Here is a 24,312-nt window from a genome sequence, read left to right as displayed (position 1 = left end):
CCGTTGATAAATATTTTTGTTGCTTTCAGGTTTTTACATTAAAGGATTTTAAAAGGATTTCATAAAAATGACTTCTAATTTAAGAACACAAATTAATCGAAATCGATTTTTTTTGAAAATAGTCTTGAAAAATTATTAAAGAGACCAAAAACCCAGAAAAAATATTCCTTCCTTAAATCAATACAAACTCACTAAAATTTTTGAATTTCCAAAAAGTCCAGAATTATAGAAGGAAATAATTAATAAAGTACTTCCATTGCTAAAGAATTTCCTACAATGGGATTCAGGGTATAGGACAAAGCTGTCCAAATAAAAAAAAACTTCAGTAAATATATTTAACAGTCATCTTTTATTTATTCTTTTTTTTCTTTTGTCAATAGGTAGGTATATTGTTCTTCGTTAAACGAGGAATATTTTTTGAAAAACATCTCATTTTCTTAAAACTTAGTTCATATTTACAGACATTTACATTGTTTTCTCTGAAACTCATTAAACATATCACAGACGGTACCACAAAAATACATTTGATGTACTTTTCAGCATATAACTTTGACTTCAACATACATCCTTCGTTTACAATTAATTATTATGGGTTATTTGTATCTTTTTTTTTAATCTGCTTAGTAAATATTTATTTACAAGAAAATCTTGAATTGAAATATTCAAAAGAATCGCACTTTCTTGTGCATTTTTCTAAATTTAAAAATATTTTTTCGCACTGTTTCAGTATAAAATTATATTATATATTTTCTATGTTGATTAAAATATAAAATATTTATTTTTTTATAAAACTATGTTTTTGTTTCTTTTAGTACCTGAGACAGTTGGTCAATTTTTTACTTTCGATATAAAATACTTTATAGAGTTTTCATGATCTACATAAGATTTAGGGATGATACAAGGTGAGAGCAATTATTAGACACTTTTAACATATACAAAATATATCTATGTATCTGTAAGCCTTTTGAGGTATCATTGAATTGAGCGTTTTTCAATATGTGTTACTTTCTGGCACAATTCTGATATTTTTTGTTTATATAATTTTTTCTTTAACCTTAATAGAATTGACTAATCTGATTCGTGTTTAAGTGTTTTTTTCCTAAATTTCACGTTTTACCAGCCATTTTCGACTTTTGGCCTCCTAAATTGACAACGTGGCATGGGCATGGAGTAAGCAGCACCCGAGTAAGCAGGTGAGAAATTGACGTTGATGTTGACGGGATGCAAAGGTAGCTGGATGTTGCAGCTTTTGTTGAGCAAATCGGCGTCCCCAAGATACGGAACTAGTGCGTTGTACTCGACATTCAATGGGATGTAGTAGCCGTTGATGTGCAATGCAAAAATCGGTACGCTAACTGATGTTATGGGATGTCGACCATTTGTCACGCTTCCACTGCCACTCAAATCCACTTTGAACTCTGACGCAGACGCATGACCGTTGTGCAGTAATTTTTCGTCATCATGATCATCGCCACTGGCACTCGTATCGTTTCGTCGTTTTTTACTCAAATTTTCACTTTTATCCGTGCTACTGGCATTACTGACGCTGCTACTTCCAACCTTGTCCTCCAAATGATTATCCTGTGAGAATCGTTGTTTGATGTAGTTTTTGAATTTGTAGCTGTTGTGGTTGTGTTCGTGATCGACGATGGCGGTGGTGGATGTCTCAGAAAATTTACGCATACGCATTGTACGCAAATCGGTTTCCATTGCTGATTCGTTATTCTGTTTGAACGATGGTCGTCGGTCACACGCGATTCCATTCATTTCGGTACTAGGAGCCGCATTTGAAGTAGTTACTGTCTGAGAGGGAGCTCCAGTTCGGAAACTGAGATCCTTGACGTCCAAATGATCGTTACTACTGTGTTCAATGTCAGATGCCGACGTGAGGATGTCTCGAAGTTGCGAAGATGCTTCATAATTGCATGGGTTACTCGGACTTGCATCTCCAGTGGGTATGATTAACTCGCGTGCTTTGTTGTTGCATTCGCCTAAATTTAAAAAAAATATGAGTTTCAACAAAAAAAAAGATAAAGGAAAATTTACCTTTCAATATGTCATTCCGTTTAACATCATTCAAACGTGTCATCATGCGATAACATAATTCTCTATAATTCTCATCGACTAAAAATTTAGCAGCCTCAGTCATGCAATCTTGGTATCCAGTACGGTAGTGCTCTGCACAAATAGATTCGCGTTTCATGCTTTCCTGATTCTGCAAGTGACGCAAATGTTTGATGGCCATCTCGATAATTTCAGTTTTTTCCACGCGTCCGCGTCCTTTTCGCATGTACTGTGGTGGTATGAGACGCGAAAGATCCGCAAGACAAGAGTTCATTCTATCCCGTCTCCGCTTCTCAATTATGCGATGTGATAATGGGTCTTGCTGCAAGGGAAAAACAATTAAAAATCAGTTTTAAATGATTCGCGAAATTCTTTTAAAATTCTGAAACCCTTATATTCGATAATTTTTTTTAATCAAAAAAAGGAGGTTTGGACCAAAATCAATTTTTTAAAAAATTAAATAAGTTATTTAATAAGTAAATAAAATTAAATAAAATAAATTTATAGAAACTAAATAAGTTTTCGTTCCAAAATTCAATAAAAAAAAAATTAAAAAAAGTTTTGTTTCCTAAGTGTAACTATAATTCTGAAAACTAAATTAAAATTCGTAAAATATTTTTTTTTAAAACCACGTAAACCGTTTTTTTTCTTTTGCTGATCGACTTCTTGGAAATGAGAGACCGGACATTATTTTTTGATTTCATTTTAAACGACCTTATCGAAATGTATTTTATTTTAAAGATTTTTGAGTTTGGTTTAAATTTTCCTAACTTTTTACAAAATATGATCAAAAATAACAAATATAATTATTTTATTTATTATTAGTTTCAGATTTTTTTAAAGTCGTTATCTTTCAGTAACTTACTCTAGATGTCTTTCCACGACGCCCAGGAGCGTAATCTGCATCATCTTCACTGTAGTTTGTGCCAGTTGTGGAAAAATTTAATCCTGGCTCGGGACCGTAAGGGAAATTGACAGAAGCCTCACTAAAAAGAAACAAAAATAAAGACAATTGGTTAAAATTTACTTCGAACAGTTAAATATGAAATTGATGTAAATAAAAGGCACTAAAATTTCTTTTTCGAGAACAGTGTTAATGTTCATTATTTATTTGTCAGTTTTTTCAAACAGCCATTTTTGTAATGCACAAGGCATGGTTTAATTATCAAGTAGCTTAATATTTAATCCAGTCCTTGCCAACAACATCGCGGTCCATGTAACGGGTGTTTGGGACAACTTCGTCTCTTTCGCGGTAGATTGGCTTGTCTTGATGATAGATCGATTTGTCAAGGACAACTTTTCCATAGCGATCGAAACGGCTTTCGGGATGGCTGTTGTAGATCTTTGAGTGGTGGTTGTATTTTCCGATCTTCAAGTATTTGGTGTACCAAACATCGTTGTAGATATCGCTGGTGTGCACAAAAACATCGTCCAATTTGCCATTTTGATAATAGTCGACATTCATGGGGACACGGATGGAGTGCATGGGAATGACCGAGTTGTAGTAAAAGTTGTTCAAGGGTGTGTCGGCATGAACATCCAAGTCAACAAATTGGGAAATGATGACATCCTTGAAGTACATGTTGGGCACGAAGAAGTTGTAATAGTCGATTTTGCGGTCGAATGGGAAACCAAGTTGTTGTTTAAAGTCGTTCTTGTGAACAATGACATAGAAAGTGAATGGCATGCCACCAACTTTACCCTTGGGCAACAACAAGTTCATGGGGAAACCGTATTGGCTCAAGTATTCACCGCCGCCAACTTTCACCAAATCCTTGAAGAAGTACAAGAACTCGCGAGATTTGCGCATGATGGTGTTCTTGCCAACTTTGAAGTCATAGATGAAGTGATCCAATTCGAAGAAGTTTTGACGGACATCGTTCAATTGATAGCGGTTCAAGACCTTGGGACCGAGGAAGAAACGGACGGTATATTCGCCGGCAGTCTCAACATCAACGTTAACGGTAACATCGAAGGGTTCGTAGTTGAGGCGTGGTTGACGGACTTTGAATTGGAACTTGTGCTCCTTCTCGACCAAATCAATGTCGACAGCATTGGTGACATCAACTTCGTCATACTCAAAGAACGTCTTCAATGGGCTAACGATGACATTCTCAATCTTCACAGGAACATACAAGTCCTTGACAACGTAGTGTGGCAAGATGTCCTTGTATTGCAACCAGTACTTGACAACGCGTTTGTACAATTGCCAGAAGACGGGATCACGCAAGCACGTCTCAAAGTGTTCCAAAACGGAGGGAGTGATAAAGTAGGGATCTTGTTTAACGGTGCCACGTCCACCAGCCAACATGTGGTAGAAAACGATCAAGTAGCGGTAGAATCGGACATCCTTAACGTCACCCAACAAGATGAGACCGAGTTTGTTCACAAAGTCACTATCCTTGATGGAGATTGTGGTTTCTCCGAGAGTAATGACGCCGTGATCAATCAATCCCTTGATGCGCAATTCCCAGTCGACGATGTTTTGAAGCAAATCTTTGTCCATTGATTCGTAGCTGTAGTAATCGCTGCGGTAAGCAAACTCCATGCCATTCTTGTAGCGAAGCATTGGCCAGTATCCATTCTTGATTCCCTTAACCCACAAGAAATCGGGAATGTCTCCCAAGTCGTTGGAGATGCGTTCCAAGTAGTAACGGGCCAACAATTGTTGATGCATCCACAACCACAATTCTCCGACGGGTTCTTTGTCGAGAGAAAAGATTTCCTTGACACCCAAGTGCAAAGGATATCTTTGGTAGAAGTAGTAGTAGAAGCTGTTGATGCCAATGTCTTCAGTGAAGTAGGAGACACGTTGTTCCTGGAATTTGTCCAAATAGTAGCGAGAAGTGTAGTCAGTGGTCAAAGTGAAGGTGCTGTTCAATTTCCACAAGCCATTCAATTTGTAGTCAATACCCTTTTGCAAGACTTCGTAGTTGAAGAAGTGGTTGGGGATAATTTCATACAATGGAGGCAATACGATGTTCTTCAACTCGCTACGATGGAAGACAGTCAAGGTCAAGGCATGGACGAACATCATTTCATTGACATTCTCACGGGCCCAAATAATGTTTTCGAAGAGTGTTGGCAAGTCCTTGGAATAGTAGAATACATTGAAGAGCAAACCGGTTTGTTCCAAAAAGTGTTCATCGAAGACGGTGTATGGACGACGGCGTGGCAACACCAAACCCATATCGTAGGTCTTGAAGAACTTGTAAATCTTGTTCTTGAAAATATCGACGCTCTGCAAACAACCATATTATTTATAAGAAAACGAAATTGCAAATCACTCAACAACAACTCACCACATAGCGATCAGCATCGATAACGGGAGTCTCAATGTATTTGCGGTATTCCTCGACGAAGATTGGTTGTGACACATGACGGAGAATCAAGTTAATGAAATCCTGATTGACCGTTGTGGGTACATTTCCAACTTTGTAGTCGTAGTGGGCTGAAACAGCGGCCACGAGACAAGCGAATGCAATTATTCCAAACTTCATCTTTGTTTGCTTGCTTAACCAACAGGAGAAAACAAACTGATGCTGCAACAAGATGTTGCAACGGCTTATATACCCGCCCGAAAATCGAATTATGACATTCTTATCAAAATGCCGAAAATGTATGCATAATATCGCCGAACAAAGTAAATTATAATTGGGTTCATGTGATTCGCGAAGGTGAAAGAAAGATAGCCCAAACCATAAAGTCTTCTTATCAAAGAGGTTGCAAATGATAGCCCTCGTCTGCACATGTTGACGTGAATGACATTTTTCAAGGTTATTTTTCATGTTCTAAATATTCTGCAACAAACTTTTCCGCATTCTAGTCGATAAGAATTGACCTTTCCATGTTTAATTTTAAATAATGTTTAATCTATGTGCTACTATCACGTGTTTCTTTCTTTAAAAAAGTGCTTTCAAATATTTTTTTTTGATTTATTAAGGAAGAAAAGTGAAAAATAATGTAGTTTTTAGGAAATGTGAAACCACAAGATTTTGGTATTATCAAGGAAAAAGTCTATCGAGCCATGTGAACTCATTTGTGCCTTGCAGATCTCCAAGAAGAACTAGAGCTATTCAATTCAAGAGCAAAGTAAAGTGTAATATTTGTTACTTATGAAAACAAGAAAGGTGACTATTTCATGATTTTTTTAGTTTATGAAAAAGATCAACAGCTACTGTTAAATTCATAAATGACAACCTACAGTTCGTGTTTGACATAGAGGTTTATTCTAATGTATTGTATTTAAAAAAAAAAAACAAAAAACTGTCAAATATTTTTAAAAAATTTAAATAGAAAAAAAAACTTCTGACAAAAAACGTTGATTAAAACATTTTTTTGTTTGCATTTGTTGATTCTTATTGCATACTTTCTGCTGCTTTGTTTTGACTTTCGTCAGGACAAAATTTTTGATTATAAAAAACATTCGCAACCCTCACGTGCGATCGAAAATTTATTAACACTCCTAGTTTCATCCTTCACAGAAAAAAAAACAAAAAAAAAATCTTTGAACATTTCCGTTGCTGGCAAAAACATGTGACTCAAACACATTTTCTTCGTTTTGTTTATTTTTTTCCTCCACATCGCTGAGAAAAATTCATCATTCATAGGATTTGGAACAGACCAGAATTCATAAATAAAATTTGCAAAATGAATGATAATCCGATGCTGTTTCACACATTTTAAGAAGAAAAGCATGCGTGCATAGCGAAAATGTTCGAAAGTAATGTCTCTTAATAATTCAAAATTCAGTTATTCAAAGTCAATAAATAAAAAAGAAAGAAAATAAAATCACGATGATATAAGATAAAAATGTTTGAAAACGTGCTTGTCTAGTGGACTGGCATCCCATAGTGTGTTTTCGAGGAAAACAAAATAAATTCACGGTGTATCACTCTCGATAGCTATTTATGATTATTATTAAGTGACGTTTTGTACTTAGCAAGCAAATTCTTCATTGACGTCCACAGAAAAAAAGAAATGTTTGATCGACAAAAGTACAGTTAAGCAAAAAATTAGTATGCAAGTCTCATCATGATTTACAGTTTAACGCTAGAATATTTTTATAGCTGAAGTAAATAAGAACAAAAACAAATTTGAAGAATTTTTTGTCTTCTTGCCACATCATTTTGGCTCGCGTGATGAAAACGTGACGCACTAACATCAATGTCTGATGAGCAAAGTAATGATGGAACGGAAAAAAAATGTACGGAAGTATGTAGGTTCATAACAAGTGTTCTTATGCCGAAATGGAGAAGTGAAGTGAATAACGTTGCCTATTCTTTATTGTTTTATTGGAATAATAATTATTATTATTCTTTTTTTGGTACGTCAAGGTTACAGTTTTTCATACACCTCCTTTTTTATAACAGAAATTTTTTTCAAATATTTTATTCATACAAATGCCTTTGCATGTTTTTGCTTTGCCGTAAGAATTCGCACTATATTTAGTCATAAACATCGCATTAAGAACGCACACACGTACACATTGTCGACAAAACAACCTACAAACATGTTTGCAGTGATCTTTCGTTATATTTTATTGCCCTGTTTTTTCTGCCTTTCTTTATAAACTTTGTTTTTGCTTCTACGCTGCTCATTAATATTCCTGATGGTATTTATAGCTTCTTTTTTTTTTTTTGCTGTATTAAAAGACACTAAAAAACGGAGAAAAAAATGTTGGCGCACAAGTTTATTAACAGCTCTCAGTCAGACTATCACCAATAACAAACAACAACGATATATAGAGTGGTTTGCGGTAATATGGCAAGACAATCACAGACGTAGGTACATTAATAATGTGATGCGAGCGAGCACAAAAAGAATGTTTAATTTTAGACGATGAACACGAGAATGACGTCGATGGGAATTTTAACGTGCGATGTTTGTTTTTTTTTGTCCATAATATTATTGGTTTTATCTGGTTGAATCGTGATGATTATTTGCATATAGCTATCTACCGAAAACAAAAAGTTAATAACTAAAGTTGAACAAACCTTGTTCGTCATACGCATCATATTTACATCGCAAGAGAAAAAAATGTCAATTATCAGTCACTGGCTTGTCTTGGTTTCGTTTGTTCAACTTTGTGAAACGTGATTTGTTTCGACGCAAAGTTTTTTGAGTTCTTTTAGGCACAACAAGCAAAAAAAAAAAGAAAGAAAAGAACGTGTCGAACATCATAAATGAGCAAATCAAATAGTACATACAGCGAGACAAGACACCGAATAGGTTGAACCTTGAAATGAGCGAAAAATCACTCATTACTTGGCACGACTCTTACAAACGTGCTTCTATTAAAAAATAAATAAAAGTTTGTCGAAAAACATTTTACGTTAGATTTATTATGGCACCATTATTATCTACTAGGCGCTAAGGTATGGCACACGCTTTATATATATTTTCTCCTCTCACCCGAACCGCAAACTAACCAATATATGTGAACAAATTATTACGTTGCGTCGTATTAGCAATAAAAGTTCTAAAAATAAAAAGTGGTGTTTTTTTTTCGGCAAGCTCGTACCTAGTACCCGCAGATACCCACTTCGTCGTCATACATAATTTTGTTTATCTTTTGGTACATGTTGATATGAAAACTCTTTTTTTTTACCGCATTTTAAAATTTATTTTGTGTGGTTGTCCATCCGTCCGTACCGATGTTTTTTTTGCCATACACTAATTCAACTTATTATAAATGAAGAGCCAATTTCAGTAAATTTTGCTACAAATTGTTTGAGGAAATTTTAAAATAAGTTATTCTCGAGGGAAAAAATGATCACGTGAGGTGATGAAAATTCGTGGAAAACTTGTAAAATTTGTGAAATACTTAAAACAATTCTATAAAATCGAAAAAAACAGAAAACTTTTTAAATGTTCGCAGGAGTGTTGAGCAAATTAATAATTCGTATAATTTGGAAATATCTGTCCTGAAACAACATAAAGAAAAATTTTAGAAAAAATAGAAAAAAGATCTTAAAATGTTCGTGGAAGTCTCGTGAGCAACGCGGTAAGTAAAAATTCGTGGAAAACTTCGGGAGAACCTGGAAAATTCGTGGAAAATCTCGGAAAATTCATGGAAAGTCTAAAAAGTTGTGGAAAATCAGAAAAAATATAAACAGACCACATTTGAATTAATGTTTAAAATTCTCGATTTTAATTAAAAAAAAAAATAAGTTGCATCGAAACTTTTGAGATTTGATGAATTAACTGCATGTTCTTTGACAAATAGACATTTTGATAAATGGAATTAAGGCTAATATCTGATTAATTACTATATTGGCACCCCAGGTCATTTAAAATATTCATATTGCATTACTTCCTGGTCAATGTATATCCATACAAATGAACGCATTTTTTCATACAATGAGCTGCTGTAAATGGTGCTTGTCCATAATTTCCTGAATACCACAAAAACAGAAAAAATTATTCACGAGAATTATTCGTAGCATCACTTTTGCAAAAATAAAACTTTGGTAATAAAAAAATAAATAGTTCACACGTTTCACCTCAATTCGTCCCTCGTGAGCAATAAATTATCACACAACGGATTGGTGTTCAAATAAAATTGAACACATCAGTTAATGTGAGAGACATGCAAAGAAGACGCCTGGTCTTTTTTATGTGTTTGCCTCGAAAAATTGGTATGAATCACACGTGTGTTTGTGCAAGTTCCTGACTCAGCTATAATAACCAGAATTGATTTATTTTTCATATGGTAACAAAGCACGAATGTATCGACAGTATACTTTAGGTCGTCGCGTCGTTGAGAAAAAATTTTCCTTTCATTTATAATCGAGTGTATGCATTGAAATTGCATGCGAATTGTCTCGATTACACTTTAAACCGCACACTTAGCGACCATCAATTTATATAACAAACACATGCACATCCATCTAATTAGGAATGTGTACGGTTTTTGTCTCATTCTCTGTCTCGCGGTTTGACGTCGTCGTTGTCAGGTAGAGAGGCAACCGACGACAACAAATGTTCTATACATGTATACGGATTTATTATCACAACAAATTTACATCCTCATAATAAAATTGAAAGCTTTTTTCGTGCGCTTCTGTGTATTTGTAAGAGACACACATTTAAACACACCCAAACCGCGACACATCACGAGTTCCATTGATTTGTTTATTCGTGAAAACACCCGAGTTGGCCTGATAATTATTTGAGATGATAATTAATAAAGCGAGCCACATGCTTTTTTCTGCGTTCCAATGCACATCAATCCACTTTTTAAAAAAATCGTGTAAGGAAGTACCACTAAACGCTTGATTTAACATTCGATTACACTCGCTAAAAAAACGTACATTAGCGTATAAGTATAAATTCAGGTCACACGTGTTTCAAATAAATCAAAAATAGTCTATGTTACTACAGTACATTTTTTCGATCAGTTTTTTTCGAGTCACATCGACAAAATTGTGTGTTGCAGAATATTTTTGAAGAGTTAAAAATAGATTAACTCTGACAGAACACGAGCGTGACTGTTCAAACTTGTTGATGTATACACATATATTTTCGCGGAATCATTGAAATTTCATTTAATTGCTCTTGTGAGATGAATTCCAATTTTTTTTTAATTCACGTGAAACATCTCGCATAATGCATTATATCCAAAAAATAAATGACTCTTTGCTAAAAACTTTAAATCATTTAAATTAATCTTCAATTTGTTTAAAATAAATGAAAAAAAAACTGATCTGCACTACACGGAACAGATCATGTGAATCATTTTATGACATTGTTTTTTAAAACGTAATATTTTGCGTCGGTCAATAACCGCTTTATTTTTTTCCACACTAACCATTCGAATATTTTATATGACAAGAATTCAGACTACAAAACATTTTTGCATACTAATTAATGTCTTCAGCGACTTAGTGCAAGTCACGAGTTTGTTGCCTATTTTGAGATCAGTTTTTTTTTTTATATATTTTTGTAAAAATACCAGATAAAAAACGACTTCCGCCTCAGTACTCTTCGCGCAGACGAAATTGGCGAAAAACACGAGTAAAAATTCTGTTTGCTTCTCTTCCTAGAAAACATGTTTTCAAGGTTATCTTATACAAACAAAATTTTTAATGAGCGAAAATTTAGACAAAATCCGTTGAATTATATAAATACTTTATCAAAATCCACGTGTCTCCCGAATTTCTGGCATTATTATTTACGAATTATCACGTCATTTATTTGTTTTAATTTTAATTCTTTTATTATCTACTTGAGATGGACACCCAAAAGACATATATTTGAATAAATGTGTCAAGGTGCTTGGCATAAATTTGTTTTTATTTTATTAGATTTTTATATTTTTTTTCTTCTTATTTCGATTGTAGATATACTGTACAAACAGACGGAATTTTTTTTTGTTTCGCTAAAACTCTGATTCGTGTCGATCAAACGTGACTAATGTTTTCCAGAGACAAATTATATAAATCTTCATGGATGGTAGAAAAAAAAATATATCGATTCTTAGAGAATAATTACAGTTGACGACGATCAACAGTCGTCCGATCGTACTCCTTTTTAACTTATTCATAAGAGATATTTTGTGTCATCTACGGACCTTCGTAGCGATGCAATAGTAAACATTTGATCGAATACAAATAAAACGGGATTGAAATCACATGCTTTGCCACATGATTTCACTTTTATTTATTTTTTCTACTTGAAAATCAAACTCTGTTCACGGCTCTATTGTGGGTGTTTGCTATACATAGATTTTTATTCATTTTTAAGAATTTATAGACGCTTTGAAAATACAAAACTAGCAATTACTTCACATTTCCTACTCTCTATTGACCCGTATATTTTTTTTCTACAATTATATTTGTATACCTAAATACAAATAATTTTAAGTGGCAGAATTAAATATTTTATACCGTTTGGTATAATGAAATACGTCATATGTCAAACAAAAGTGAATTTTTCAGGCAAATTTTTTTTAAATGAAATAAAAATTTTTGAACGACCTGAAATTTTGTCACAAAACTCTTGTGTCGAAGGTTTTAGTTTTTCGTGTTATTTTCGCGGAAAATCTACGGAAATCGGATTTTAATAATTTAGCATTCCTTGGAAACGTTTTGTTTTCAAGTTTGTTTTTATAAGACGTTTCCAACGATTTTCAAATCATTAAAATCCGACTCAAAGTTACCGTATTCGAAGATTTTCCGCGAAAAATGCTAAAAATCGGCTTGTGGATCAAATGGACTAAAAGTGAGTTATTTTCGCTGACGACACAAAATTTTGAAAAAATCGAAAAAAAAATTTTTTCTTTTTATTTTTGACGAATTTTATTCTAGAATTCAATTTATTTTTGAAACTGAAAAAAATCAGTTTTATTAATCGTTTCATACGTCACTCGTCACTCGTGAGTTCAAAAATAGTTTTTTTTAGATTTCTAAATAACTAAATTGATAGCTTTCTTTTCTAAAAATAGATATTAATAATAAGTTCAATCAAATATCTGGAAAATTTCATAGTGTGACGTGCAACTCCTGACTATTTATAGTTCTTTTGCTCTGCCATTAATATTTAAAGTGGTGATAAAAGTGAATGTTGCTGCTGATACTTAAATTTGTCGGAACAGCTGTTACTACTAGTAAAAATAGATGGGAAATTTCCCGATATCTGACTTGACTGTGGAAATATTTTATTATTTAAATGTTTATAAATTATAAATTTTCATTTTTCGAATGATTTTTGAATGTGTGTACTTGATATAAGTTTTCAAAAATTACCAATCAATTATGTTTGTTTTCTCAAAGCTACTGAAAACAATTGGCGTTTTCTTCTGTGATAAATCTATAAATAATTCAATAATTGGTTAATATTTCTTTTTTTTTCGTTCTCTTTTAAAAAACATCTTTTCCAAGTATTGCTTCAACATAATGTTCCTTTGCGTACCTCAACTCAATGTCAAATAAGAGTTATTGATAACGAGGAAAAAGGTTTTTCTTTTCTCGGAATCATTTATTTTTAATACTTCTGTTCTTTTATCGTTGCTATTTCACAACAAAAATATCCTTCGCTTGCGAGATGAACGTCTCCGTACATAAATATTTTATGATTTGTGTTTGATTTTGTGCCGAGCACCTACATTCACAGCGACAGACGTAGTACGTGGTACGGATGCCAAAAAAAGAAGGTTTGTACGAAGAAACAAAAAAGGTTTTCCTGGAAATCTAGGTAGCTTTGACGTTGCTAAATTAGTGAAAATTGATGCCGGTGTTACAAAAAGTTTGAGATTAAATGGAAAATAAAAATATTGACAAGAGAATATAAAAGAGAATGGAATTTTCCATTAGTATGCCAGAGACGTTGAGCAGTGAGACAACGAGAAAAGCAAGGGGATGACACAAAATTTATATATTTTTTCCTCATACAGGCATCATGAAAACAAACTTTGAAAATCATGTGAGAATAACACACAAACACATCACAAGATTTCCCTTTGAAAACATCATTCAGCAGTGTTCCATCACCAAAATAACAAACATTAATGCGCAGTTCTCGCATGTTATATATAAATAAATATGTTGTAAAAGTAAGTTAATATCGTTGTTGTTTGTGTACAAGTATATCTATCTATTTCTCGGTGTATACAACTAACCTTCAGACCGACGTATTGCATGGGTCAAGGACGTACAATATAGAAATAGGTATATACATCATAATCATATACAAAAGGAATATTTTCACTTTTCAAACTTTCGCACGACCGACGACGCGTTGACAGATGTCTTTGTATTTTCGTCATAAATAAATTGAAAAAAAAATGGAGATACTTACTTTTCGAATTTTACCGGATGTTGCGGATGTCCATTCTGTTCCCAGTAGTTTTCCATTTTGAAAATTGTGTTTTAGCTGCTTCGATGTATTTATTTAGTTGTGTTTCCAAAAAAATAATCTTTTATTTTTTTTTCTAATAATTTTTACAGATAAGACATTTACACACTTGATAATAATAATTGTCAATGTATAGAAAAACGTGGTCCAAATTCAATGCATTTAATATTTACTACAAATATTATTCTATCTCTGTTACATTTAATATGAAAGTGGTTGCTGTCGACGATATTTTTTATTCACACATGTGTTTGACACCGTTCTATATTTATTTATGTATTAAATGTTGTCACAAACACTTGTCTCGTCTGTTTTATTTTTCGCCTCATCTATGAATTTATTACTTGAATGGTGTTTTTTTCTTTTTTTAATTGCATGGAGTAAAATTTTCAAAATGTTACACTTTATGTATTTATTGCTTTTTAGCTTTTATTTACGTGTTTTTTGTATTTATTTTAATATTATGAATGTACTTTTGATGTACTAGTATTGAAAATATTTATTTAAGTTTTTTTCATGTTGTGTATGGGGCACGTATACCTTTGAAACGCAGAGATAGTGCCTTATCTTCAATTTGTTGACTTTTGATACAATGAACTCCGTACTGATATGATCCAAATAAAGCGGTGATACTTAGAATTTCAACTTTGTGTACAGTAAATTTCCTGAAAAAAAAAAACAAAAAAAAAGTTCTTAATTTTGTGAGAAAAATAAATAATTTTTAATCAAAATTGTGAGCAGCGAAAAAAAATACTTGTTTTTTTGCAGTAATTATGATACAGTTATAAGAATGACGTGAAAAAAATAAAATATTTTTTTAAATTTCCGCATAATGAAAGAAACATTCCAGATTGTAGGCATACATTTAATAACCCGCAACTATGTAGCAACGTCATTATCATCATCGCTACACCTCGTCCACGACAAGTAGTGTCTGTGACTTTATTCTACTGCATATGTATAATAAAAATAATGAATTGAATGTAGAACAAGTAACAATAATAATACAAATAAATAAATGAATGAATGTAAAACGGTTGTTGTTTGCACCTTTATTGATTTTGACCGGTTGAATGACTTAATGACGACCGTATTCGTTCTTGAAATTTTAAAAGCATTTATAAAATAATCATGATTGTGATTTTTTTTCGCTGTTGTTGCTCTCAATACTTGGAAGAATATAATGAGCGGGTAATCGCGTGATTTAATAATAAAAAAAATATTTTATGTGCTACAAGAATTTTCGTGAAACGCCGTCTACGAAAAAAAAAAGTTTTCACTAAAATAAAATAAGATTCACGTAAAAAACGTGTTTGATTCACAAAAATATATTTCTATAAATAACAAGAGGTTAAAATATGTGATTTTTACGTCAGAATCGTACAGCTATCAGTTATTTCGTTTAATCACATTTTTTATACCACCAATATATTCATGGGTTTTTTAAAATAAAAATAACCCGGGTGTTTGACGACGTGGAAGCATATTTTTTGTCGAAGAAATACTTTAACTAGTAACTTATATAATTTTTTTTTATTATCAAAATCAATCAAATGATAACCCACTCTTATATTTTAGTATCACATAAATTTTATTCAATTATTTATTTTTTTTCACTTTCACACTAAACAATATGGGTTTAGAATACATACCACTTTTTTATAATTTTAAAATTTTCATAGTTTTTTATAATTTTTTTTTTCAATATAATTGCATTTTAAACTGTTTTAAATAAATGCCTAGATATTTTTCTCGACGTATTTTTCCGTCTGTTCTATTGAAAAAGTCTATAGGTAATATAATAAAATAACAACATCAGAGAAAAAAAGTGTCTGGGTCACATAAAGATATTTCACGCAGAAAAATTTGAGCTTTTCAAATCAATCTTGCTGCTTTGGGTAACTACGTATGACTAAAATAGAATCGCTTTGTATATCGAATAAAATGGCATGTAAGTGGAAAGGAAGTGTATACGGTATTTTTCGTGAGTATGTGTTTGCGAGCGAACGCCACACTGAATCGACTCGGGTATTTGTTTGTCGCTGTAGAACACTGACGAATGTATGAATAAAATGTTCTGTGAGATAGCCATCATACTCTGTTTCTTTTTTTGTACACCGAGTGCGGCTACATAGGCATCACGAATTGTTGTTGTTGTTCGTTCTGTGTGGAACAGAGAATACCGACACTTCTAAAGTTTATAGTGCCCGATAAAACGAGCTTGTAGACAGTTATAAAGGTAGGTAGATGCGAGACGTATTTTAATAACATTCCGAATTCTCAGCATATTTCTATCTATAAGCCAGCAGTATGTGAGCCATTCTCTCCCGCACTGAACAAAAAAAAAACTACTTGTCGTACGGAACTAATTAGAACCAACAGCGATGAGTATTTTATTTAACGATTGTGACGAAATCACACAACAATTTTGATACTGACAGTCGTAGGTACGTTTTTTTTCACTTTTGAAGGAGCACACGAAAGTGATGACGTTCCGACTCAAGGTACCTATTCGGAACGTGACATATTACCTACATACGAAAAACGGGTGAGATTGATCCTTTGAAAGATCAGATTGATCCTTTAGTAGTCAAATTAGTCTCCTAAGTGAATTTTTGATTTGTTAGCGGATTTATTTAACTCCTTTTAAGGAATCCAATATGATAAACTTGAAGTTGGTCATCCACAGACCAAAAAAAATAGTCCCTTCAAAATTTGATTAGGTACTTAGGAAATTATTTGGGTCTGTAGATGACCAACTTCAAAGGGGATTAAGTTTGAAGGCTTAAATTAATTCCTTAGGGAGTTAAATTAAACCCTTAAGGCATCATAAACAACTCTTGAGGTGTCATTTTAACACCTAAGAATTCAATCCATCAATAAATCAATCTCATCCGTTTTTGGTCCGTAGGGACTCTATTTGAAAAACTTAGAATGTACCAATTGATTCCAAGAAGAAAATTGCGATTCAAAAGGTCTCGAAACACGTCCGTTACTGTGGAACAACTTGTACAATCGCTCATTTGATGACTGAAATTGATAATAGTGTTTTGGAGACGCCTTGTCACCAGCATAATCTTATCAATGAGCTCGAATGCATCGTTCAAAACAGTCACAACTGGCACAGATACAGTGCTCTCAATCGAGATTCCACTGTTGTTGTTAAGGCAGAGTGTCAGGAAACCTTTTGTGCCCTTCGATATCTAGTGTGGTATGGAAAACACATGTAAATAAATGCAACTTATAGCTTGTTTGGCCACACACACTCAAGTATGCAAATAAATCGCTAGTCATTCAATTCTTTATAAGTTTGCCTTGATTTTGAGAGTGAAAATCTATAATAATAAAATACCTCGATTCGCTGTTTGTACAATTTGTGTACCGTTACACATACCAGAACATGTGCATGCATGCTTATTTATGATTGTTGTATAACGGTGTTGCGACTGAAAACGTGATTCAATAAAAGAAAATGGTACAATTTGGATTCGTCAAGCATGCATGTACAAAAGCCATCAAAATGTTTGATTTTACATTCTTGGTGCGGCGGTGAAAAACCGTCATCACGAAAACGTTTTTTTTTTTTTGAGTTTCGTTATTTCGGTGCCAAAAGGTCAAACAAGTTAATCGATTAATAGCTGTCGGAAAGTGGTATTTGGAAAGGGCATGGATTCGGCATGGCACAACACGAAGGCGAATCCTTTTTTTTCGTCAGTTATCACACGATATCAATGCGCAGAAGCTCTCATAATCCGCATTTCTGGTACACAGATAAAAAGATTTTCCGTCGTTCGCTGTTGTTGTGAAGTGGCAACCAGTGTGGATGTGAATCGACAACCTGTGTGATGATGAATTTTTGATATGATTTATTTTTAGACACAACTAACACCTCTATGTGGAACAACAATCACGTCAGCTTCGGAAGACGCGAAACAATCAAGTGTTTGGAATGGACCTAGCTAAAAGTGCCATATTTTGACGTTAATTAATCGTTCATTGTAATTTTATGATTTTTTTTTCTAGATGTTCTGTGCGAACGGACCTTATTTCGAACACACCGAGTGAAGTACGGCTTAGCATGGCAAATACACAAATTAATTTGTCTATGCTAGGTATCATGGTAGAACACGTGCTCTTTTATCGTTGTATTGTTGTTGCTTTACCTGCTGCTCGTATATCGGCGTACAGGCGAAATTTTTTTCACTACCTACCGAGAGTGCTTGCGAGAGTGTCGATGTCGTGATTCAACACATACCGGTTTTATAAGGCAGATACGCGCGCCCCGTACAACAATAATATTATATTTTAGTTCTTATGCCCGTACGTTCTTCGTTTCGTTCGAAAATATTTATCGGGTGACGTCATTACTCACGCGAGCTCGTCGTGAATTTTGAGAGATCACGTGCCAATTAGTGTGCTTTTTTGAGTGATTGTGTAAAAGTATCGTGTCACTTTCTGTGTCATCGAGCTACTCAATATTGCCGAGGACTTAGATGCATATCGATTTTGGTACATGTACTTCTTCCATTTTAATTATATTGTAATTACCTGGTAAAGTTTTTTGTGTCCACAAATGGCTTCAAAATAATTATAATTTATTAAATAACTTCCGCTGCATACAAGCGTTTCAACATCAACTTCCAATCACATTTATTGCTAAAAAGCACTCCGTTACACGATAATTATTCTCTCGGATAAGAATCGTGCACCATATAAAGTTGCAAGGCTAACAACTAACAATCCGAGCATAGAATGCTTGGGTTTTGTATGAATATTCTAATTTTTGTACAAAAAATATAACCGTTGCATTAATTACATGTATCTACCATGCTTAAGAACTAAACCCAACAATTAAAACTGACAGTTTAGTTTTTTGTATTAAAATAAATAAATAAGGCCGCTTCAAGTTTATTTCCACAAATTTTTCTGGAAAATGGAATAAAATAATTAATCACTAAAGTTAAAAATTTAAAACAAAAAATTAGAGACGAAAAAATATTTAAAATTTTTTTAGTAGCCTTTACCAAAAAAGCAAAAAAAAACATAAAATTGTTGATTCAAAATATTGGTTAAAAATTAAAGTTGACAACTTATAAAATTTTACCAATTGTTCAACATTATTTAAAATATTTTATACACTTAAAAGGTTAAAGATCAAAAATATGAATTTTCCGATATTAATTTTTTTCCTCTACAAAAATTATTAATTTAAATATTTTTTCGTCCCTGCTTATATTTTATTTTATTTTAAGAGAAAAAATAAACTTTCTTATAATTTAATTAAATTTATTATTTTTGACTTTTCATTTGAAACTAGGAACAAGAAGTTTAAAATAAATTTGTACCAGCCTAAATAGAAAAAATACAAGGATAAATGAATTTGTCCAGTGCAAAACTCAAGACTTTGTACCATATTTATCTCTTTGGCAAACAACGAAAAATGGCGTGCTTTGCACTAAAAAATCATTCACGCATATCGATGCAAATACTACATTTTTCAACAATAAAATGCAAGTGGCACACTCTGTTTGATCACGAACGGTAACTCGAATGCATAAATTCACATCACATTCCACAGAATCGATTGTTCAAATGTAAGTAAGTAATTAGACAATCAAATCGTGTTCGATACAGAATGACACTAAATTTATTGATGACAATGGGAATCTGTGAGTTTTTGTAACGGGATCCACATACCTTTTGTTTTTAGTTTGCGATACTTTTCTTTCCTGACACGAAATTCGGTCCGTTGCTGGAAACAATCCTCTTGTTGTGTCTGCTAATCTGATCGCATTGAAACCGTTAGATAGTTGGTCAAGTGTATTGCAACGGCTTAACGGAATGGATAACAAGTTTTTGAGTGCTGAAAATAAATACTGCAATCTTAATGAAAAAAAAATATTACATTCATCAAAGCATTGACGCAAATATCCTGAATTAGATACGTCGATCTTTTTGTACGTCTTAACAACTCTAGGTAAGTACAAACAGATAAAAGCGCAAGTAATTAACGATCTACAAACGTATTTTAAACGCAATTACTTTAGCAATAGTAACACAGAATATTAATGGCACTAACAGTAAGTAACAACCTGTCGACCTTGAAATAATCACGAGAGGAACTAAATCTACCAACCTGTACTACACAAGTGTTACAGACACCGTTTCTCGAAAGAAAAATTACTGAAACATGTTTCTGTGGTCACTGTTTCGAAATAATTTTAAATAACTAAGTGTGTCTAAAAATAAATTGTAGTCGACCAGTCGTTTCCATACGTATTTTTCCATAGTTAAACATATTTTTTTGCGTACAGAAACTAAAAAAGAAAAAAATAGAGAAAGTAGTCGTCTGAAGAACGACATACTATACCGCATTTCGATGTTACATATCTTCGCTTTTTTGTACCCCTTATTTTACAATTTCGTACTCCTCAAGTTACATTTTCATACTCCTCATTTCACATTTTTGTACTCCTCATGACCTTTTCACAATTCCATACACCTCATAACCAAAGAGACTGCCCACAGACCTCAAAAAACAAAGAATTACTAAAAAATTTTTTGGGGCACAGGTGACACACACAGACGACAAGTCGAGTTTAATACCGCATTTTTTCTTCGAAATGCGGTAAAAAACAAACGAATTTATTTATTTAATTATAATTATAATTTATAATTTTTTATGAAAGTATTTGTATTTATTTTACCTTTTTCTGATTTTGATATAAAAATTAAGGAGCAAAATAGAAAAATGAAAAAGTTTTGAGATTTTTTGATTGAATCAGGAAAATCATTCGCAAAACGAACTAAACTTTTAATGAGTTAAAATTAAGATGAATATTCTAAATCTCGTGATCAAAACGAAATTTAAAACCATTTAAAATTTTGTAAAATACGCAATGAAAAATTAATTCAATTAAAAACTATCGATTTATATCCAACGACTTTTAAAACAGCAAAAAAAAAATAATAATTTTACAAAACTTTGTGTCATAAAATTTTTTCTCGTTTTTTATTTTCTTTTTTTGCAGGATTTTATAAAAAATCAAACAATAATTAAAATAATTTTTTTTAATTAATTTTTTTAATAAAATTTATTTTAATAAAAAATAAAATTTTTATAAATCAAAATAAATACATTAAAGCAATTAATTGTAAAAAAAAATTGATTAATACAGAATTATTGTTCACAAAATGTACGGACAATTATTTCAATATTAATGAAAACTAATTTGAAACACGCGGATTTTTTTTATCGATAAGATTTGTTTCAAATGAAACTTGCTTGTGTTGAAAAAATTCACATGCAAATCCGTGTATTTTAAGTTACATTGTTGTTGTGTAATTTTGTGCGTGCACTTGCATGCTTTTTGCAAAAGTTTAACGATTTACCTTGGCTTATGATACGACTACGATGCAATTTTCCGAACATTATGCCTACATACATGTGCCGCGTCCACATTTTGACCGATGCATTACTGCTTGTTATTATTAGTAGTACGTGTTGCAACAACAACACCAGCAAATGTAACGTTAATTCAAAAATCGTTTTATTTTATTTATACATTGAAACAAGTGTGTACGACGGCATGCACGACGCGGCATGATTGCATTCTCAATGTCTTCAAGTGTCATTTACCTTTTTATTGAAAATGAGAACAGTTTGTGTGGCTTTTTTAAACAAGTATTTATTTCTATCGCTTGTTGATGCATTTTAGCATGCTCGCATGAAGATGTTTATGCTGTTTGACACTCGCAAGAAAAAAAAAACGTTGCAAAAACTTGGTCATATGACCAATTATTAAGTTGCGAAACATCATTGTGAAGTTGAAGGTTGTGGCACGTTTCCATTGGAGTTTATTGATTTTAATTTTTTTTCTTATCTCAAAAGTGAATCACAGAACGGAGTTTTTGTGGGAAGCATGAATAAGAAAATTTCCGTAAATATTTAAAATTAAGTGCAGTCACGTTTGGTTTGTCAAGAGATGATTCATACCGAAAAGTGACACGTTGTTCACCAAGTGTTTCCAAGTTAACACCAATTTATCTTATCTGCAGCACAAACACGCGTTAATGCTGAAATGCTAAAAATAGAAGGCGAAAATTTCGTAGAACAGTAAACAAACTCGATAATTTCCAAGGCTATGGACCACATGTTGTCGTCGGCAACCTTTACGTGCCCACTTTCATGAAACAAAGTGCACGAAAAAAATATCTCAAAAAAAAAAAACAAAAATAAATAAAATTTTCAAACAATTTTTCTCCCGAGAAGTGCCTAATTTTAAATCATTTGACACACAAACCACGCCTAATCCAACGTGTTCGCCTCATATCAGCATCTCCATCATCACATTTCTCATAATTTAAAAGACAAATAAAGAGTCACGGTTATTTGTGAAACATAACATTGTGTGGAAGACGACCAACCGAACACGTGATATTTAAAGAAATTTTTTTGCGCGACTTTTAAAACATTCAATGACACATATCTGGCACATAGCAGCGATTTTACGATGAAAGCGACGTCGTCAAATGTTTAAGTGTGTGCCTTTTTTTCTTATCAGAAACGCATTTGGTTGGTGTTTATTTATAAAATATAAATAAAGATAGGGAAAATGGTATCAAAAAGGTCAAATATGACTGTTGTTGTCTAAAAAAACGTGATTTAGGCAACAGTTGAGACATTCTAGAACTGCGGCTCGCTAAATGTATTATTTTCTTAATATCACGTGCAAAAATTACCATTTTTTGTTTGTTCTAAAGACAAATGAAAAGTAAAAAACTTCTCATTCTTATTTATTTTATGATGTCGCACGTTTTCCACTCCATGATAAATTTAAATACGCATTTAGCATCTTTGCCAGACATAACAAAAGCCCCAGTGAAATCTTATATTTTAAAATAAAATTAAAATTTAGTTGAGAAATTGAATGAATGTCATAAATAAATATATATCGTTATTAATTTTCGATAAATTTTTCATGAATCACCCTTTCAATAGTTCAACAACGAGACGAATGATGAAAGTGAAAGGTACCTACTACCGGTATTTTAATACTACCTTTTGTCATGTGTACTATGGGTATTGTTAGATATTATTTAGACGCAAGCCATACAAAATGAAAATTTTCATCATATAAGACTAAATGTGGATCATATGGAATTTCCACGTGAGTTGTGAATTAATGTCATAACATTATGTTTGTCGAGCAAAAAATATTCTAGATCAACACGCGTTTGCTCACATGTTTTACTTTTACTTATTGTCGTTATGCAACGAAAGATACAACAATCCTTGTTAAGGATTATTTCTGTACAAGCTTTGTGGTAGAAGAAGTGTATCATAAACTATGTTTATATAAGAAAATAGTTTAATTGACGTCAAATTCTGATGACGAACTTCTGAACATTTATTTTAGAACGTTAAGCAATTTTAAGTGTATATTTTTAAAAAAATCACAAAGGATGATATCTAATTGTTTAATTTTGGTAACATTATTTTTTTTAAGTTAATAAAAATGGTAATGTATCAATCATCTGGTTTCAAATAAAAGCCATTAGTCCGATGCCTTCATTGAAAAATTAAAAAAAACTAGTAAAAAAAAATTAAAAAAAAAAACAAAAAATGTGTAGGTAAATTTTGATTCAATCGATAAATAGAATAAATAAAATTTTGATGTTTTTCAGACTTTTTTAAATTTTGTATCCAAAAATTTATTTTTGTTTTTTTTTTAAATAGATACCAACTAACTTAATCATAATTCTTCAATTTAATTTTTTACTTAAAATTATAAAATTATTTAAAAATTTATAGGAATTTAATATTTTTTTATAATTTATAATTTTTTTTAAAGAAAACTGAACTTACATTTCCTCTTCAAAAAAAAAAAAAAAAAAAATATAGCATCACGAACATTCTATATGATTATCACTATAATAAAATTCACATTTTTATCAAGATAAGACACCTTAATGTGCAATTTTCATAGCTGTTCTTTCACCTATCATGCATGTGATCAAAATTAATACTATAGTATTTATTGTGTAACTTAACACCTTTTGTTTGTTTATATAATTTCTGTGATAGCGTCATTAAATAAAAAGGGCAATTGAACACATTTGACAATTACTGCCGATTAATAATTTGCAAAAAAAAAAATGCAAATGCAAGGCAATTATTTTTTTAAATTAAATTTTCTCACATTTATTGCGGATATTGAACCAATTGAAATCTCGTAATACAACCTAATAATAATTTTTTTATGATTTCCACGCAAAAACCTTATCAGCACTAATTTTTGTTGACAATGAGAATGTGTATTTTTTTGACATTAAATAATATTTATTTGTATTTTTTTAGAGATATAGTGAAGTAAGGGTTATTTGAACACA

The 24,312-nt window shown here is 32.1% G+C and overlaps 2 protein-coding genes across 2 annotated transcripts; both read right to left on the bottom strand.

Annotated features, from left to right (window-relative positions):
• Positions 1-343: 343 nt before the first annotated feature.
• Positions 344-16,038, bottom strand: LOC134834698 (transcription factor cwo). Its single transcript, XM_063849446.1, has 5 exons — positions 15,573-16,038; positions 13,864-14,585; positions 2,930-3,050; positions 2,047-2,386; positions 344-1,991 (listed from the first exon to the last, which is right to left on the bottom strand). The coding sequence occupies exons 2-5, from the start codon at positions 13,917-13,919 to the stop codon at positions 1,114-1,116; spliced, it is 1,395 nt and encodes a 464-aa protein (XP_063705516.1). The 5' UTR covers positions 13,920-14,585; positions 15,573-16,038; the 3' UTR covers positions 344-1,113.
• Positions 3,083-5,697, bottom strand: LOC134833651 (larval serum protein 1 alpha chain-like). Its single transcript, XM_063848051.1, has 2 exons — positions 5,367-5,697; positions 3,083-5,305 (listed from the first exon to the last, which is right to left on the bottom strand). Exons 1-2 carry the CDS (start codon positions 5,562-5,564, stop codon positions 3,239-3,241), a joined length of 2,265 nt encoding a protein of 754 aa, XP_063704121.1. The 5' UTR covers positions 5,565-5,697; the 3' UTR covers positions 3,083-3,238.
• Positions 16,039-24,312: the final 8,274 nt, after the last annotated feature.

Source organism: Culicoides brevitarsis, chromosome 3 (genome assembly GCF_036172545.1).
Source record: "Culicoides brevitarsis isolate CSIRO-B50_1 chromosome 3, AGI_CSIRO_Cbre_v1, whole genome shotgun sequence".
Classification (NCBI taxonomy): domain Eukaryota; kingdom Metazoa; phylum Arthropoda; class Insecta; order Diptera; family Ceratopogonidae; genus Culicoides; species Culicoides brevitarsis.
This window is presented reverse-complemented; position numbering and strand designations above follow the sequence as displayed.

Coding starts and splice junctions, on each gene's coding strand:
- LOC134834698 (XM_063849446.1), bottom strand. CDS start 13,919: ATGGAAAACTACTGGGAACAGAATGGACATCCGCAACATCCGGTAAAA. Junction 3,051..13,863: donor CATCCGGTAAAATTCGAAAA/GTAAGTATCTCC, acceptor GTTTCTTTTTAG/TGAGGCTTCTGTCAATTTCC. Junction 2,387..2,929: donor GTCGTGGAAAGACATCTAGA/GTAAGTTACTGA, acceptor TTTCCCTTGCAG/CAAGACCCATTATCACATCG.
- LOC134833651 (XM_063848051.1), bottom strand. CDS start 5,564: ATGAAGTTTGGAATAATTGCATTCGCTTGTCTCGTGGCCGCTGTTTCA. Junction 5,306..5,366: donor TCGATGCTGATCGCTATGTG/GTGAGTTGTTGT, acceptor GGTTGTTTGCAG/AGCGTCGATATTTTCAAGAA.